Genomic DNA, 19,402 nt, shown 5'->3' with positions numbered 1-19,402 from the left:
AAATATATAATATTGTGCATTTGGTTTTGTACATGATACATGATATACCCCACTTTTTAATCTATTTTGTTTTGTCCACAAAATACATCATAATAATATAAGAATTTATATATATTCCAAGTCGACTAATACTTTCGTGTGATTATAAACAACATAAAAAACACAAAAAGGATTAGTATATAAAATTAATAATTACAAAGGAGACTAGAGATGCAATGAAAATCGAACATGTTGGTGTTCGTTAGAACTCAACCCAAAACTAAAAAGGAAAAGTTGATATAAATGGATCTAAGTTCAAATTTTACTCATATTCAATTTTCGGGTTCAAGTTGGAATAACTGAGAACTACCCCAAACTCACGTAAAAGTAATATAAAAAGACTAATTAGGATTTTCAATTTAATTTCTACCATATTAACAAATAATCAATTTGCAACTAAAAGATTTATCATGAGTCCATTTGTTTTAATTTTGCCTCTTCAAAAAGAAATAAAATAATACAAGAAAAATAGGAATTGTAGAAAAAATAAAACTAAACAATGAAGGGTTTTCTGAACTATATAATCCTAGTAAGCAATAGTTATGTTTTAATGCAAAAAATATTAAATGTAAAAAATAAATATTTCATTAAATGGGTAAAAATTATACATAAAGTATTGATATGATTTCCACCGCTACCTACTTATTTTGAAGTGCAACAAACCATCCAACATTTTCTTGAGTATAATAATAACCACCAAGGTTTTAATTTAATTTTTTTATTGGGCTAGATTACTCAAAATCTAACAGGTTCGAAGATAATACTTTTATTTTTAATCTCACTTAATTTGAATTATAAATTTTAGATTTGATATAGAGGAATTAGAAATCCGATCCCAATCGATCGTCATTCACATTCCTTGTGAAGATCAAAAGAGTATCATATATGATGCAATGACATAACCATGTTGTTCTAATAACTAAAAGGGGGAGAAAAAATATTTTACTATTGGTCAATGTAGCCCAAACCTTGACACATCTAGATTGTTCAAAATTTGATTTTTTTTAGTTTCCTTCATTATATGAATAAAAAAACTAATCATTTTAAAATATGTAATTACTCTTCCAACAAATATTGTTTTTAACTAAAATGTGTATCATACAGAACAATAAGTAAATCAAGTAGCAGTAATTATACAACAATCAACCCGTTAATAAATTAGTTAGGAAAAATGTAATTTATGAAATCATTAAACTATGTGCCGGATACTAAAAGAACTTAGGTAATATATAGGGTTAGGGGTGAACATGGGTTGGGACAGGTTACAACTTATCTTTACCTGACCTTAAATATTGATTGGGTCACTTTTTGAATTTGAACTTGATCATAGATCTGAAGCTAACATAACCCTAAATAGCGATCGGGTCAATCTTTAAATCTGACCCTAGACCCGATTAAATATAATGCATACTCATTTTAGATAAAGACTTCTCAATATTATTTATTATTATGAATATGTAGTTTGATATATAAAATGATACGTGCATATATATATATATTATTAATCATGTATATATTAAGGAAAAATTAAAGAATAAATGATACTTTAGACCAAAAGGTTATCATACTCTATACATATTTGAGTAGAAACATGATGAACGAGTGACCCTAGAATGGGACGGACTAAGTCATACTTGATCTCTACGCGACCTTAAATATTGATTGAATCTATTTTTGGAACCTGAACCCAGTCCTAGACCCGACCCAACCCTATTCAAACCCGACCATGATTAGGTTGTGCCGTATAGTAGTGTCAACCCCTTCTTTTAGCATTTCATCTTCCATTATATATTACACTCTTTTTGAAGCTTATAAAAAAAACATATTTTTCCTTTAAAAAACAACAGAGAAGATAACTAGATAAGGCGATAAGGTCATATTTAACCATCCTTCACTCACTCATTTCCCTACAGACATCAAACGTTCAATTAACACCTCTTCTCCTTTCACTCCATTTCAAGGTCCTCCATTTTCTTCTTATTCATATGCGTCTTTTCCCCTTCATTCATTCAACCCTCTGCTTCTTCTTCCGTCAACACTTCTGTGAACGCAATACATAATAATATACTGTTTAAATTGTTGAATTTATAGTTGTATGCGTTTATTAAAGGAGCTATTTTATACTATTATTCAAATTTTGATAAGCTATGTATTGTTGCATAGGTCGGAAAATGACGGTTAGGATTCGACTAGCAAGGTTTGGGCGCACACATCGTCCATTCTATCGGGTCGTTGTTACTGACAGCAGAACAACAAGAGATGGCAAGAACCTTGAAATTTTAGGTTTCTACAATCCTTTAGCAGGTTTTCATCTTCTCTCATTCAATTCCTAACATTTTTTTATACAACAGCTTCATAATTTTTTTGCTTTATTTGCTTTCTCTATTAACCAAACTTGTATAGATAAGATAAAACAAACATTTAGTAGTCATGCGCAACAATAGTTTGAAGTTTGAACGGTCACGCTTAAGGTCCGGAGGCAATGAGTCACTGTGTTTGTAAATAAAATAAAATGATATTCTTCTCTAATTATTCTCATATTTTTATCCACAGTGGTAAAACAAATTAAAAGCGTAAAATATAAAATGGGGTGGAGTAGAGTTAGGACTTAGGACTTAGGAGTGTGTACATGACGAGTTGGTGTCAATTGTGAAGTGTATGTTCTTCTTATGTTAGAACAGAATAAGACATTTTATTCCTTTATGTTCTGTCCTTGTCAAATTAGACATGAGTGTCAGTATTTTGAGAATGGGTGTCAATTAGACATGTTGAAACTTCAAGAGACAGTTTGGCATTCATTAAAAATGGGTGTGAATTGAGATATGATCAAGCCCTGCCTTGTAATATCTATTGTTAGTGCCCTAGTGGTTTTGCTCCTTACTTTATATTATTTTAACACAATCCTGTAACAGAAAAAATGATGCAAATGATATATTGTCTGTTTGGTGCTGTTATCTTTATCACTTTGGATTGATAAAATTAACAGATGATGCGTTAGGTTGATGCTAATAAATGCTTTTTAACTTGTGTTATTTATCTACAGGAAGAGATGATGAGAAAGGAATGGCTCTCAAACTTGAAAGAGTGAAGTAAGAAACATTCTGTAATTCCAAGAGATAAGGGAACCATTTCTCGTGTTTTGATTTGCATATTCATTTTCTTGTAAATCACTGCATGTTATTGTTAACATATCTGAAGCCTCCATGAAACATGTATGACATACTGAAATACATTGTCTATAGTTCTCCTAATAATATTCATATTTGGTTTATACTTTCCCTGGCATTTTCTTAATGAGTTAAAATTGTGTGTACAGCCACAGCTCTTTTATTTTTGGCAAATTATTTGGCAGATGTTTCATGCTGACAACATGATTATAAATTTGCGCAGAAGGCCTTAAGTAGTTTTATGACATTGAATGAGATAGTAGTATAATGTAATTGCATTTCATATTTTTCTATGATTTGATGTTGAAGGTTAAATTATGTTTGTCTGTTTTCTCTATATAATAAGAACCAGTGTTTCTGGTTGCTCACAAACAACCCCCAGACCCATCCTTATGAATGAATAGGACAGACATATATACATTGTATTTTTTATAGCATTAATTTCCCTTATTTTCTCTAGGTATTGGCTTTCTGTTGGCGCTCAACCTTCAGAGACTGTAGAGAGTCTTCTAGCCCGAGCAGGATTAGTCCCCGATGATGCTACCCTGGACCAAGAGCAGCCAGCCAACGCCAGTCAAAATGATGATAATGGTGAACTCCGCACTCCTTATCCTTGCTACATTTTCAATGCTGTTTTTAAGATGCCATTTTTCTTATTTCATTGACCATTTACTCTAGGTGTATCTCCAGAAGCTATATTTAGCATTGGCTTACAAGTTAACTAAAGATAATTACTGCCATGTGTATGGAGAAGGTGGGAGGTTTTGTGGGCATATCATCCAATGTGAGAGCGAGACTTAGCTCAAGCTTTGCGCTCTGTCAAATCTTGCAGTTGGGAATATCTGTTGTTTTTAATTTCTACTATTTTTTGCATTTGAATGTTGTTCAGACAATATCTGGATCCATTACTGTATCCCCTCTGGTTGAATTCCTGGCTTAGCTGTCTACTGTTTACGTTGATTTCCATGTTTCTGTATTGCTTCTTGATTCGGATGATTTGTTATGAGATATTATCTTTGTTGTAATTGCATTTGTTGAACTGTGTTATTTATTTCTTAAGGCCAACTTGGGGTGATATTTGTTATATTGCTAATTCAAGTGACTAGGCTTTGAAGTTTGGAACCGGAATAATATGCCAATTGTCACTGATCTGTTAATAATAAACTGAATCATTCAATTTTGTCACATATTGGAAACAACCCTCAGCCATTGCTATCTCATATTGGGTATCAATGAAATACTTGTATATTTTGTTCTGTTTCCTATTTCATGACAGGTTATATTGGAAATTGGAATGAATCATTTTATGTGGAATCTTCTCATGACCATAGTTTAGATATTGGTACGTGTCACTTAGGTATGCAATTCATCACTTTTTACACCAATTTTATAAAATCTTCTTTATGACATATCCATTAAGTGGTACATGGTACAAAGAGCGCTGTGAGTAGGTAAAGGGAATTATATAACTATGAAAAAGACATGGCTTATGTAGAGAGATGGACACTGTCACACAAAACTTAAATAGTTTGGCCCTCTTAAAATTCCTGGGGTCTGTGTCTTATCTCTTTTAACATGTTCTAATTACCCTTTTTGTACCAATGATAAGATTGAGATTTAGTCACTGGTCTCTAGTTGGTGGTTATCTGTGACCCTCACTCTAGTTAAGAAATAGCAATCCTCATCATGCCAGTAATCACATTACTTTACGGGAGAGGATGATTTAGTGGGTAAATCTTCTATACTCATTATCTCTGTAATTAATAAGAAACGTTTATCTTGTTAAAAATTAAAATAAAACAGATCATTAGAATCTTTAATGGAGTAATTATTTCTTATTGATGACATGGATAAGTCTTGTATCCTCATCCAAGAAACAGTCATAGAAAACAGGGAATTATGATCCGGGGTATAACCCAATAATGAGCGACTAACATAAATTTAGAGAGAGAACTCTTTATTATTACAGAACAAACTCTTTTGAAGTGAGCTTATAACTAAATAAGTAAATACGAGCATATATTTGAATCTGAACCCACAGATAAGTTACGAGTAAATGTAACTCTATTTAGTACTCATCTTAATACGAGAAGAGAATTTATCTCTTATAGTTAGTAAAAGTATGATATATATGTATTATCTTGTTTAATTTTAGAAATATTTTTGTATAAAATAATTAAATATGACACATGTCATGATTTTATTAGTCGTATGAGTTAACTTATTTCCTTATACCAGAACATACATTATTTATTTTTATATTTGAAGTCACTTTTAAGAGATTTATTTTCAAATTGAGAAAAAGGAAAGGAAAGAGATGAAAAATGGATTATGTTCATCTCAATTAATGGAGAGACAAATGCTTTAAAAAATAAATGGAAATGCAACTTGCAAAAACACATTTATCTAATGAAATTACACTTTTATTATTAAAAATAATAAGAGAAATAAACACTTATTTATTTAGTAATAGAGATGATGTTGTTGGAAAAAGCATACTAAAAAGTGAAATCAACAAGGAGCAAGTGTCTTCTATTTTGGGTCAGAACACAATCACAACCATTCAATTCATGTCCATTCATTCCCGATTTGGTTTTCAATTATGAGATTAATGATTAAGCTGCAAGTATTACGAGACTAATTTTGGGCTATCATGCAAAAAAGCCCCTGGTAATGTTCATATATCTGCCCGTTATTGTCCAAACCCTTAGCCTAGCCCACGATTATTAAGCCAACAAGTCTACCCTTCTATTGCATCACCAGTTCACACCATCCAGTAGTAAATAAACGACATGCCTCATACGTGGTTACATGTGACTCGAGGCACCGTTTCTTTCGTTATTAGTTTTGGTGTTTTGTTATTCACGATTTTGGTGCGATCGGCACCGAGTTTCGCTATTCACGCAGCCACGATTAGGAGCCAGGGACATTTGAACTTATCCATTTTGAGTTGGTGTGCTCACTGGACGAACAACAACACAACACAAGTGAAATGAAGTGAAGCGATCTTTAACATGAATTCGTACAAGACAAGGATCATGATAATTTCTTAGTGAAAATTAGACAAAGTGGATTAAAGATGTTACATATTAAACTGTTGTGACACTTGGCATGCATGCAGATATATCACCGAGAACACTGACACCAGAAGAACCGCATGGACCGTATCTTTAAACATTTTCAACGCTGATTTGCAAAATGAAATGGCAACACCTACTCTGTTTTTTATTCTATTGGACACGTGGTACTAGGATGTTGTCTCGTGCACCAACACCAATTCCCGTAGCTCACGTGACCAACAGAGGAAAGGAATGACCTCATAAACCAAATGGCTTGCGATACTCCCATGTTATTTTAATTTTCTACTGTAATATTTCGTCCGAGTCTTATAGTTATTCACACCTTAATTCGATCAAATTCAATCTTTATCGTTCTTCTTTTTACACAAACCTACCCCTTTTTAAAATATATATAGATCATTATATCCTTCAATATAATTCTACCGTTTAAAAAGTGTAGTTTTTTGTAATATATTTTTAATTTACGTGAAGTATTTATTTTCTCCTCTATCTTAATAAATGCTTTTTTTGTGCTTTAGATAAAACAAAAGTCTCAAATTAAAAACCCAATTGTTCCTATGGAATTAAATTAAAATTTCATCTTTAAGATTATCGATTATGAAGTACTTCAATCATTGTAATCATCTAGTCTCGACGTGAATTTATAAATCACGATAAAAAATGAGAAAATCTGTTGGGCATTAAACTAAATTATATTTTACATTATCATGAAATCATCTTATTTCCCTTTCATCATTTTCCATCTCTCATGACCTATGAACTGGATATTATATCATTACTATACGAGTAAATTACATTGACACCCCTTGAGTTTTAGTGAAATTACACAAATCACCCCTCACTTTTCTACACTTACACAAACCTCCCCTATTTTTTAACTTTCATTACATTGACCACCCCTGCATGAGAAATAAGAAATAAGTGTAATCTTTTAAAAAAAAAATGATCGCTCTTATAATATAGTGTAACTATTCAAAAATAATAAAGAAATATTAACTCATATATTATTTGGACATGTCTCCACAATATATTATGTTTTGTTTAACTTAATTGCATTTATCACATTTTTTTGTTTAAAAGATTACACTTATTTTTTATGCAGAGGTGGTCAATGTAATGAAAGTTTAAAAATATGGGAGGTTTGTCGAAGTGTAGAAAAGTGAGGGGTGGTTTGTGTAATTTCACTAAAACTCAGGGGGTGTCAGTGTAATTTACTCTTATTATACTTAATTATTATTGACTATACAAAAAATAATATAAATAAATGATTTAAAATATTTAAATAATATGAAGATAAAATTGTTTTGAACATAATATTAGGCAAGAGGTGAAGAGATAATAACTGAGAGAAGAGAAAAGGCGGGTCCAACAAATTGCGACAAATGGCAAGACTGGAAAAGAAGACAGGAAGACGTGGCCACTGGCTGAGTTTCCCAAATTAGACACTCACAGATACGCTATTCCACTCTGTGTCGGTCTATTTCCTTCCACCTGATAATTACTATCTCATCATGTATAAGGATCACATGTCCCATAATTTTTCTGTCTCCTTGTTCCAGAGCAATCAAATATCACAAAATAATATTAAAATATTAATTGGTTTGGTACACTAAGTTGGACATGAATGAGAACATGTGATCTCATCTCATCATCACTGACTCCCACATTTAATTATCTTCATCTATAAATAAATGGAAAACAAAGCAGAGACTTATGTCCAACACTTATCTCAACACATACTCACCCCTCTTCATCTCTTTAAAACACAAATACACAAAAAATGATAGTTGGTGGTAGTAGTGAAACGACGCCGTTTTCAGAACCTAGTGCAGCGAGAGTGAAACTAGAGCAAGTCACGTTTTTCGACGACAACGCTCGTTTCAACAACTCTGGTATATCATCTTCCTCTGAAGAAGGAGTTTTCAGCGAAAGTAAGAATTCTGGAGTGACTGAAGAAGAGGGTGGTAGTGCTAATAATAATAATACTATAAAAGAAGAGGTTATTGATGATGTTGGTGTTAATGTCTCATCTTCTTCATCTTCTATGGAGGATATGCCAAAACCGATGGAAGGGTTGAACGAGGTGGGGCCACCTCCGTTTCTGAAGAAAACCTTTGAAATGGTTGAGGACCCTGAAACTGACCCCATTGTAGCGTGGAGTGAAAATCGTGATAGCTTCATTGTTTTCGATTCTCATGAATTCTCTAAACTCCTTCTTCCTAAGTACTTCAAGCACAGCAATTTCTCTAGCTTCATCCGCCAGCTCAACACTTATGTCAGTCTAAATTCCCTTCTTTCTTTCTTTAATAATCCAATTCTTTTAATTTTATCCCATCTATTCTCGTCTACCAACAAGGTGTCGGTCTAGTGGTGTAAGACCTCATTGTATTCACAAGGTTGAGGGTTCGATTCCTTAGAGGACACTTGTTGGGATGACAGTCACGAACCTCGAAAGAGACTAGTTCCTTACCTAAAGGTGAGGGGATATACTTGTTAGTAGAAGAAAATATCTATTCTAGTCTTATTTGTTGGAGCATTATTTTGCCTTGTTGGAGAGTTTCTTGTGGTACAAGAAAACAAAGAACAGTTGATAATGATTTAGGAAACTCAGAAATTGTTGTTCACTAAAAAAATTTCTTTATGTACTCTTACCTGAGATTTCAGTTGAGGTTTATTGTTCTTAGCTTCCCAACCAAGATTATTGTTTAAGAAATTGAATTTGTGATTTCGATTTCCTAGCTTATACTCATGTTTGTTTTTCTTTTGGTATGTGGGCACAGGGGTTTAGGAAGGTTGATTCAGATCGGTGGGAGTTTGCAAATGAAGGATTCCAAGGAGGGAAGAAGCATTTGCTGAAAAACATTAGGAGAAGGAGTAAGTACAACAAACAGCATGAAGGAACATTCAATTCAATGAAACCTGGCCTAGAGGCTGAAGTTGAGAAACTGAAGAAGGACCAAAACATAATGAAACTTGAAATCCTGAAGCTGAGGCAGCAGCAGGAGAATTCACATATGCAACTCACAAATGTTCAGGAGCAAATTCGATGTGCCGAAATGAAGCAATATCAAATGATATATTTCCTCACCAGAATGTGTAGAAAGCCAATGAATGTTGATCAGTTAATCCAAAAGATTAAGAGAAAAAGAGAGCTTGATGGCAATGACATTGTTAAGAGGCTCAGATTGCTTGGAGGACAGTGCCCTAAGACCATGGAGACAAATACCCTTAATGCTGATTATAGAGACCAAGGTCATGAACAATTCACTACATTGCAATCTGACCTCACTGGGCTCCTATCTGAAAGTGTTAACAACAATAGCTGCATGGGTATGGAAGATGAATTATGTAGATCAGTGCAAGGCTTAAGAGGCTATGGTTCTAGAACAAATAATGGAAAGGATGTATCTTCTGCTTATCATGTTGTGTCAGAGAAACTAATGAGGGAAAATTCTGTAGTTGATGAAGAACAACTAGATGTGAATGACTCAAATATCTATCTTGAATTAGAGGATTTGATAACTAAGCCTTCTGATTGGGTTGGATCAGCAAGTGGATTAGTGGGACAAACTAGTTGAATCTCATTAACTAACTTTGCAATGGTAAAATTTCTCTATGAATTTATCAATCTTATAGTTTTGAATAACCTGTCTTCAGATTGTTGTATGAATCTGATTTCTTTATGCTGTGTGCATTTGCAGGTTGAAAATAATGCTTGTTTAGATACTAAGTTGCTACAGAAGATGAAGAAGAGCAAAATATTATTAGCCTCTTCTTCAATCACCAGCTTCAAGAGTGAAGAAGCTAGATACTCCCTCACCCTTTTGTGTTTAGCTTAATTTGATTTCCAGCTTGTATATTGTACTATATCAGTAGCATTTCATAGCTAAGCCTCTTATGATGTAGTGTTTTCTGTGAGTTTGTAATAATATGAAAAATACTCTACAGGTTTTTGCTTTATTATTCTTTCATGTCAAATTGAATGAGCATGGTTTAGTAAAAAAGATTAAATGGTTACTTTTCAAAACCAGTCCTTAAAATTAACGGATAAAGCCTTTTTTTTGTTGAACACCAACAGAAGATATATTTTGATCAAATAAGGTATTTAATTTGTGGAAAGCCACTAGATGATGTTTAAAAACACCTTAAGTTCTTATTCAAACCCGTTATGGAGGGGTACTGATTAACTGGGATCGTTTGTCCGTCGTTTTTCCTGTCTGGTGTCTCATGTATAAATATAAGTGGCTCTAATAGGATTAGAGATACTAAGTTGGGATACGTGATCTTTATCCAATACTCTGCTTACTTTTAGTTACAGAAATGTTGACCTGGGATCAGAAAGCAACATGTTCATAATGGAACAATTGAACATAATTGGGGCTTGGAGCTAACTTTCAGTTTAGCTAATAGTTTTAATTGCTCTGTTCCCACTTCGCAGGTATGTGAATTTAAAAGATTGGTGATGATCTATTGCGTCTCACGTTTCTATAAAATAATGTAATAGTGATACATTCGGATATATGCGATTAGCTTTTCACTTGTACGTTCTCACACTTCTGTTTTGGTGGGGAATGATTGCCATTGTTTATCGTTAATGTGCGGCTAAGTTCTGGATTAGATTTTGTTAATAACATAAACATATTTAAAATGTGATATTTCTTATTTTTAACATTTGTCATCCTATCCTCACTCCTTTCCTCCTCAGATTACCAAATGGTTAAGAGTTCGCTAACTAAATAGTTAATAATTCAATTTTTGGTAACTACACTTATTTGGAGAGACAATTATATATTCTAAAGTTTGAAAGATATTAGCTTATTACTCCTAAAAGTAAGATGTATATTTGGTAGTACCAAAAAATATACACATCATTATGATCTTTCAAATACTTCTTAAGTAATGATGGTGCTAATTTTGTTCATAATCAAACTTTTGGGGCATTATTTGTTTATGTCTGATATATTGTGATGTTGTTACTAGTGGACACATTGGCCCATTCACTAATCAATTTGCTTCGGTGGCCCATTAAATTCAGGATATTGAGATTGGCATTATTCACATTTATTTATGTTTTTTCTTTTTTAATCATTTCAATATAGGGACGGATTTAAGGGGTGACCAAACTAACATTGCATAATTGGCTATATACATGTAATATTTTTTTAATAAAAATGTATTTAACAAAATACTGCACATACTTTTTAATATGTGTACCATGTAATTCGTGGTTGGTCAATTTAATTAGGAGATAGCAAAATATGTGTACTGGTCCTTGATCGAGGCTAATCACGTGTTAGCATTTTGTTTTACTTTTTTTATTCTAAGAGCTCATACAACCATTAAATAGATTAAGAAGTTAGTATTATCCATGCATTCACAAAGCTTCTGCCGCATCTAAATGCTTTAGACTAAAGTAAAGTATTAATGTACATTAATAATGTACAATCGGATATATATATAGGGGCAGTCACTGCTAGTTAGGGTCCACTTCCATTCTCCTATCTATATACCCTTACCTTTATTTTCAGCCCAATAAAGGTGGTGGGTGAAACAATATCAACTTGCACTACAACTCTGCAATATATCTCATGTCCTATTCGGCTCTTTATCAAACGCAATAATAGGTATGCTTATTTGGCATTTCACATTAAGACTTATCCTTGAAATAATAATTATTTTCATTTTTTAAGTTAAGCTTTTAATATACTAGTTCATTTTAAGAATAAATTAAGTTACCCAAATGGCCAAACTTAAAAAACAACACATAAGTATATTAAAAATAGTTTTTTTTAATATTATCATGAGTATCATCTTAACTTTTGGGTAAAGAACTAAACTAATTTTTTTTGGAGTTTGTGGTTGTCTCCTTCCAACAAATGTTGCTTGCAAAAATCGATCATTTACCTTATAATCATCCTAGAATCCATCAAAGTCATATACCACTTGTATTAGTTTGCATAATAGCTACTAATTCTTTGAGTATTATTTCCTGACTTTTGTTTGGCATTATTTTTTGTTTGGGTTCTGTTTATAATATTTTAAAATATCTATATCCACTAAATGATTTTGTTATCAAAATAAAGTCAAACAATTTAAGTGATAAAAGAAAATTATATAATTAATGAATAACAATTTTTGTAAAATATATATAATAATTAACAAATTTAGGTTTCACATAATAATTTTTTATATTATCAAAAGTATCCCTTATCCTTTTTAGGGTAAGTAATTAGTCCTTTTCAAAATTTATGGCGTTCCTCAGAGAAATTGAATTATTAACTTTTTGATCTTTTTAAGTATATAATGAAATCTTGTATTACCATATGAAGGCTTTGTTATTAAAGTATGGAGAAAGATCCTATAAAAGATGATCGTATAAAAATACTGAAGTGAATGTAATTAAACGTTGACAAGAAATGCGGTGTTGACTGAGGCAAGTTGCCTAAAAAAATGTTAAAGTGATAGAGGTAATATAATAAGATGACCAAACAAAACACACGTCTCTACATCGACGGGTTAACTACCTTGTCTGCTCACTGCTGAGCTGTGGTGAAGTGACAAGAACAACAAACACTCCAATTTTAGTAGGGAAAAAGATATATACACCGACCGACAATGTAAAGGTTTTTTACACTGTTATTATATCATCCACCTTTGATTTTTAATCATTATTGACTTTTAAATAAAATTATTGCAAATAAATGGTGGATAATGCACTAACTATGTATAAATCTTTACACCGTCAGTATACATTTTATACTTATTTTAATATGCTTTAATAAATCACAAATATGTGACGATACTTAGTTAAAATTATCATCAATAATTATTATCATTTAATACATTGATATGTACAACACTAAATTTTAATTTCTTATGTTGAGTAGTAATAATTATGAGAAAGATCAGTCTCATGGTGAAGACTAAGGGGAGAACATAAGGGACACATGAACCTAAAGTTTTGGTTAATATATAATATTTTATTTGGATATGTTTATTATGGTTCTTATTGCTGATAAAAGAAGGTTTACTATGGTTCTTCCCTGGTCCATTATTTGGTTGCAGATTTCTTCATTGCGTTGGGATCCTTGTCATAAGAAGTGGTATTATAACTTACAGTTCAGTTGGATATATAAAGTATTGACCTATTATAAGGGTAATTTGTGTAAAAAGTCTATCTTAGCGATATATGGAGGCCACACAACAAGTTCCATTGCAGGTTATAGCAATAATAGTACAAATAAATTATAGACGATCATTAATGAATTGTTGTGAAACTCACTAGACTCGGTAGGACTAGGTGAGTTGGGTTGCTAGTGGAATGAGATCTTCTTCACTGTTTTAGAGTTTAATAATAGACACAATTTTTTGGATACGAAATTAATCTCTTTTGTGATGTGTGTCTGCTCCTTCTAACGAATGTTACTCACAAGAATTGAGTATTTGACTTTTTAATCATCTTAAGATCTAATGGAGTCTTACACTACTAAACCAACAATTTGCTAATATATTACACCAATATTTAAATATGTGGCACTAAATTTTCTTTTATGGTTCCAGATTGTTTTTATTTTTAAATTAAATAAATTAAAACTATATAAATTTACCATTCCCTTCACAATTCAGAATTAGATGGCCAGTAGTGAGAGAAGTGAAACAATATGAGTGAATATAATCATAAACCTAATATGTCTTAAGTTTTTGTTGGATAAAATGTTATGTCTTATCCACTTATTGTGATTAAAGAATAATGGATCACCCACTTAATAAACAATAAGTCCTAACAAAATCGTTAGTAACAACCCTCAATTATACTATCAAAATACTCATAAAATCTAGAAGACATTTAAAGTTTCAACCCTAAAATATAATGTACAAAATTAGGGTTGATTAATCCATGATCACGTTCAACTTGCGGAACGTCATTGACTTGGAGATATAGACCTTTTATCCTATTTATTTTATCATGTCAAAAAAATATTACAAGGTGTCCCTACATATCCCAATAATTCTGATATAACAAAAGAGAATAGAGTAGAAGCTAACCACCATTGAATATATTGAATATGTGGATTAAAAAGGGTGCAAAGGTTCCAATCCAAAGAGTAAGAGACACCCTATTGAGTGGTATTGATTTTTGACCATTTGGACCGGACCCACGTTAACATTTATTAATAATGTCTCATATCATGAGCAAATCAGAATATTAATTTTTAATTTTAAAATTTTCTTTTATTTATGTGACAATATATGATACATTTTGGGAGAAGTGATCCCTGTCCTTTATCATTTATAGCAGGAATCCATGTGAAAAACTGAAAATATCATTTAGCAGGAATCCATGTGAAAAACTGAAAATATGTTTTCAGCACGGTCCACAAATTAATGTGATTCTTGGCAAGTGTTTCATTCCCTCCTTCACACGATAAGGCAGTACTTTAACTCAATTGATTTTGAGATTAGTGTACAGAACTAGATTACACGAATATTAAAATTATAATGATGGAATAAATGTTTTCATCATCACTTAATTATGAAGACTTAAAATTAACTAAGATCAGATTATACACTTTAATTAAAATGTGCAACCAGTTACAAAACTTTGGTAATTAGTTATTACTTGTATCCCTTCATTTTTTTTATAACCAAAAGTTTCCATTCACCATATGACTAACTAATATGTGTGTGATTGTCCTCACCCTCGTTTGAAATCTTTGACCTTTAACATATAATATATGAAAATTTAATAATGTTTTTTATCACTAGATTAACACTTCCTTGGTTCCTTCATTTGAGGTAATTTGTAGCTCTTTTCCCCACGTTAATAGTGTGCTGAAGCATTTTAAGTTGGAAAATAATTTGAGCCACGACTCTTCACTATAGACCAAGAGCATATGAAAGTATGAAACTATAAAGTCTATGTCTCAATACTGTGAACATGAATATTGGAAAACGGAAAACGAGAATGTGGAGTCAAGTTTTGAGATCAAGCATTCCTTGTTATTATCAAGTGAGTCACATGATATAATGATGAAAGTTCGAGTTAATTTCCACGATATACAAATTTTGTGTTAAATAACAATACACTTCTTATACAAATGTGTACCTAAAATATGTTAAAGAAAATCTACAAACAATAATTAACATAAGTGGTAAGTCCGAGTGGGCATGAAATTGAGCCCCAAAACGTACCTGATATCAAATCTAAATATTTTCAATGATGTGCTAGCATATTTGTTGGTTCTTAATCTTAAGTCATTATTTTATTACTTACTAATTGATATTTTCACTGAAGGCAGTGTGTATGGAAAAGTGTAAAAAAGTGACTTGAAAACGATCCAAACAACAACCATAATATTAGTAATTTACAAGTTTATGTTCTGCTACATATTTAACAGAATGCAAGTGATGGTTCAGAATCACTAGACGCGGGTTGTGACTTCATACTGTTACATGAAAAAAGAGTAGGTTGACTATTAAATATAACACAAGAAATTCCAAATTTACTTATACTAAGGGATGCATAAGATTGAAAATGAATTCGTGTTTCATCATGAAACCTTGCAGAGCATACTTTCTTTGACCACCAATTCTCTCTGTAGTTGTTGTGCTTATTTATGCAGCATAAATATAAATATTACTATTACTATTACTACAACCACAACCCTATATAAGAGACTTTCCACAAAACTCAGTGAGAATTCAAAACCACCAAACCAAAGCCTTGAATACCAAAAACAAAACGTGAGTCTTGGTTTGGATTTAGGAAAACAACAAAAAAGTGACATTGGAACTTTGTATTCACTATTCACTCACCTTTATTTTCAATTGGAAAGTGTCCAGGTAGATTCATAGTAAGGATTCAAAGACTACTCCTTTCTCTCATTTTTTCAGTTTTTTACTCTTATTTGTGGAATATTTGTCACCCCAAGAGCCCTATATATAAGCAAAGTTAGTGTTTCATCTTTGTGTCAGACTTCAAATTCTTTTCAGCTACAATAACATAGACATATCTTGATACACTATACAACAAAGGTAAATCATTCATAGTGGATATTCATGTCTGTTTTCTTGAAGTTCTTTGCTACATTATTCACCAATGATTAATAATTTGTAAATAAGTACTATTGTATATATGCATTTCTATTTCATTTCTTTGATTTGGTGTTTGTACAAATTATTTTATGGCCTTAAGTTTATGGCTTGGCTGACATATACATCATTTATGCAGACATAAAAAGAGAGTTTTCTATAAAGTGTTATCTACATCTCTATGGGTTTATCACTTTCCATACTCCTATCAGCCTGGGAAGAAATTGTGAGACATTCACTCTTTGGTGTGCCTCTAAACATCAGTTTCGCTTCGAAAGACGGTGCTTTGATTTTGAGAGCAACAAGCTTCAACAAAAGAGAATCAGAAACTACTAATCTTTTGTCAAATGGGTCCAATAAGAATAACAGTTCAAGCAGGTTGTGGGATTCTAGAACTGAACAAGTAGTGGTCCTTGAAACAAAATTTTCATTTGTTCAAGATAAGGAGAACATGGATTTGAATTCTCCTGCAAGCAAAAATGATGAATTCAATAAGAAACCAGTCCCTGTGTTATCCTTGCCTAAAGCAGTGGTTTTCTCTTCTCCTAGACATGCCAGTGAGCTTGATGCTGCAGCAACTAAGCTTCAAAAAGTGTACAAGAGTTACCGTACTAGAAGAAACCTTGCAGATTGTGCAGTTGTGGTGGAGGAGCTATGGTGAGGATCACTAAAAAAGTTAAACAATGTCTTTTCAGTAGTTTATTTGCTTAAACTTGTTGTAGCTAACTATGTTACTGATTTGTGTGTTTTAAATGATATAGGTGGAAGGCATTAGATTTTGCTGCTCTTAAGAGAAGTTCTGTCTCATTCTTTGATGTCCAGAAACAAGAAACCGCCGTGTCGCGATGGTCAAGGGCAAGGACTAGAGCTGCCAAGGTTAATCATCATTTGATCAATTATAATCCATGCCACAGAATTCTGTCTCATTCAATATTCAACTTTCTACAAGTTGAAGCAAATTGAGTCATTTTCTATATTTTATTTGGAGTGTATTTGGTGTTAAGTGTTAACTTTTTGTCATACAGGTTGGAAAGGGTTTGTCTAAGGATGAGAAGGCACAAAAACTAGCACTGCAACATTGGCTTGAAGCTGTAAGTCCTTGAACCTGAACCTTTTTTAGCCATTTCCATTAATTTCAATTTTATCAGCATTCATTAATTCTTCTTTGTTGTGCTTGTATAGATTGACCCGCGTCATCGCTATGGACACAATCTGCACATATATTATGATATTTGGTTTGAAAGCCAAAGCACCCAACCATTTTTCTACTGGTAATTAAACTCTTGTTCTAAGATATCTATCATCTCTACCTTACTGTAACTATCATTTATCAAGAGAAAATATTAACTAAGGACTTTGATGGTTAATTAACCCTTGTTCTTTATAATATGTAGGTTGGATATTGGAGATGGCAAAGAAATAAATATTGAGAAATGCCCAAGGAGCACTCTACAACGCCAATGCATTAAATATCTTGCACCAGTAAGTTTTATTATCTCCTAATAATCCTAGTTTTGGGTTTACAAGCCTATGACATATCTAATATTGTTTAATTTACGTTTGCAGAATGAAAGGGGAGAATATGAAGTAATTGTTGAAAATGGGAAGCTGGTTTTCAAAGAGGATGGGATGCTTGTGGATACTGATGAAAAGTCTAAATGGATATTTGTTCTTAGCACCACAAGGATCTTGTATGTGGGCAGAAAACAGAAGGGTAAGTTTCAGCACTCAAGCTTTCTAGCTGGAGGTGCAACCACAGCAGCTGGCAGATTAGTATCCCATCAAGGTGTCCTTCAGGTACGGATTCAATAATGCATTTCATACAATCATCATAACCAAGCTCATTATTATATTTATCTTATATTTGATACATTATGATATATCATATGTTCATGCATAACAGCACTTGTTCTCATAAAAAAAATGTGCTAAGTGTTGGCATAAACACATTATTGCAGGCTATTTGGCCATATAGTGGTCATTACCACCCAACAGAAGAGAACTTCAAAGAATTCATAAGCTTTCTTGAGGAGCACAAAGTAGACCTCTCCAATGTAAAGGTAATAAAAGTTTGATTCACATATACTTTACATGCAACTTAATAAATTAAAGTATACTTACCTGAATTATTTTTTATGAACAATCATGATGGTTATTTTTGCTTGTTTAATGCAGAGATGTGCCATAGATGATGACACTCCTTCACTAATTGGGACCAATTCATTTACTACCACTAATGAATCACAACAAACTACAGCAAATGCAATAAATGTGAATGATATCAATGTGGTAACAACCATTTATGAAGAGGATGATGGCAATAAAGTTGAGGTGCCACTAGCATTTAACTTGTCAAAGAAGTTATCTCACAAGTGGTGTAGTGGGGCTGGGCCTCGTATTGGGTGTGTCCGTGACTATCCTGAATACCTTCAGACAAGGGCATTGGAGCAGGTCAATTTGTCTCCAGGGCCCACTTCTGCACGAGTCACTAACTATGGCCCAATTCCTTCACCTAGGCCTAGCCCAAAAATAAGAATGTCCCCTAGGCTTGCATATATTGGATTACATACTCCAAGGAACATAATTCAAGCTTCAAGTTAAGGGAATCAGGGCCATTTTCAGTAGAGCACACTTTTTTTGTGATGGCAACTAGTGAATGATGATATCAGGGGTCTAAACAAAACTCTTGTTTATTTTGTATTTTTACCTACAAAATTGGTTTTTTTTTCAAATGCCTTCAGTATGTAAGCTTTAAATGAAACGCATTAACCATTCATGACTCTATTGAAAGGAGCTCATAATCTACTATTTTACACTGTAGTTTTATGTCCCCCTATTACAGAGACCGTAGCAGCTTGAGTAAAAAATCACTTACCATAATTTTCTTTCAACATTATTTCTCGTTAATCCATGATTCATTTAAACCTTATATATATAAGGGTGCCACTAACTTGCAAACTGCAAGTTAGTTCACATCCAAGTAAACTGATTGGACAATCATTAAATAGAAATGATGTTAATCTG

The 19,402-nt window shown here is 32.5% G+C and overlaps 3 protein-coding genes across 14 annotated transcripts; all 3 read left to right on the top strand.

Moving 5' to 3' along the window:
• On the top strand, positions 1,860-4,256 carry LOC109362923 (30S ribosomal protein S16-1, chloroplastic-like). Of its 2 annotated transcripts, none has more exons than XM_019609018.1 (5): positions 1,860-2,000; positions 2,203-2,343; positions 3,083-3,128; positions 3,667-3,791; positions 3,885-4,256. In XM_019609018.1, exons 2-5 carry the CDS (start codon positions 2,211-2,213, stop codon positions 3,929-3,931), a joined length of 351 nt encoding a protein of 116 aa, XP_019464563.1. In that variant the 5' UTR covers positions 1,860-2,000; positions 2,203-2,210; the 3' UTR covers positions 3,932-4,256. The 2 variants fall into 2 exon arrangements, with proteins under 2 accessions (XP_019464563.1, XP_019464562.1); XM_019609017.1 differs by having other exon boundaries at positions 3,667-3,797.
• LOC109361659 (heat stress transcription factor A-2-like) lies at positions 8,014-10,246 on the top strand. The gene is made up of 3 exons (XM_019607178.1): positions 8,014-8,561; positions 9,067-9,888; positions 9,988-10,246. Exons 1-2 carry the CDS (start codon positions 8,067-8,069, stop codon positions 9,862-9,864), a joined length of 1,293 nt encoding a protein of 430 aa, XP_019462723.1. The 5' UTR covers positions 8,014-8,066; the 3' UTR covers positions 9,865-9,888; positions 9,988-10,246.
• LOC109362983 (IQ domain-containing protein IQM4-like) lies at positions 15,986-19,154 on the top strand. 11 transcript variants are annotated; one of them, XM_019609113.1, is made up of 10 exons: positions 15,987-16,129; positions 16,518-16,601; positions 16,668-17,035; positions 17,140-17,254; positions 17,404-17,469; positions 17,561-17,649; positions 17,773-17,860; positions 17,945-18,175; positions 18,337-18,438; positions 18,554-19,154. In XM_019609113.1, the coding sequence occupies exons 2-10, from the start codon at positions 16,560-16,562 to the stop codon at positions 18,977-18,979; spliced, it is 1,527 nt and encodes a 508-aa protein (XP_019464658.1). In that variant the 5' UTR covers positions 15,987-16,129; positions 16,518-16,559; the 3' UTR covers positions 18,980-19,154. The 11 variants fall into 11 exon arrangements, with proteins under 11 accessions (XP_019464651.1, XP_019464653.1, XP_019464658.1 ...); XM_019609110.1 differs by having other exon boundaries at positions 16,518-16,620; positions 16,657-17,035; XM_019609115.1 differs by having other exon boundaries at positions 15,987-16,140.

Source organism: Lupinus angustifolius, chromosome LG12 (genome assembly GCF_001865875.1).
Source record: "Lupinus angustifolius cultivar Tanjil chromosome LG12, LupAngTanjil_v1.0, whole genome shotgun sequence".
NCBI classification, from domain to species: domain Eukaryota; kingdom Viridiplantae; phylum Streptophyta; class Magnoliopsida; order Fabales; family Fabaceae; genus Lupinus; species Lupinus angustifolius.
The sequence above is the reverse complement of the archived record's forward strand: the minus strand, read 5'-3'. Positions and strand labels throughout refer to the sequence as shown.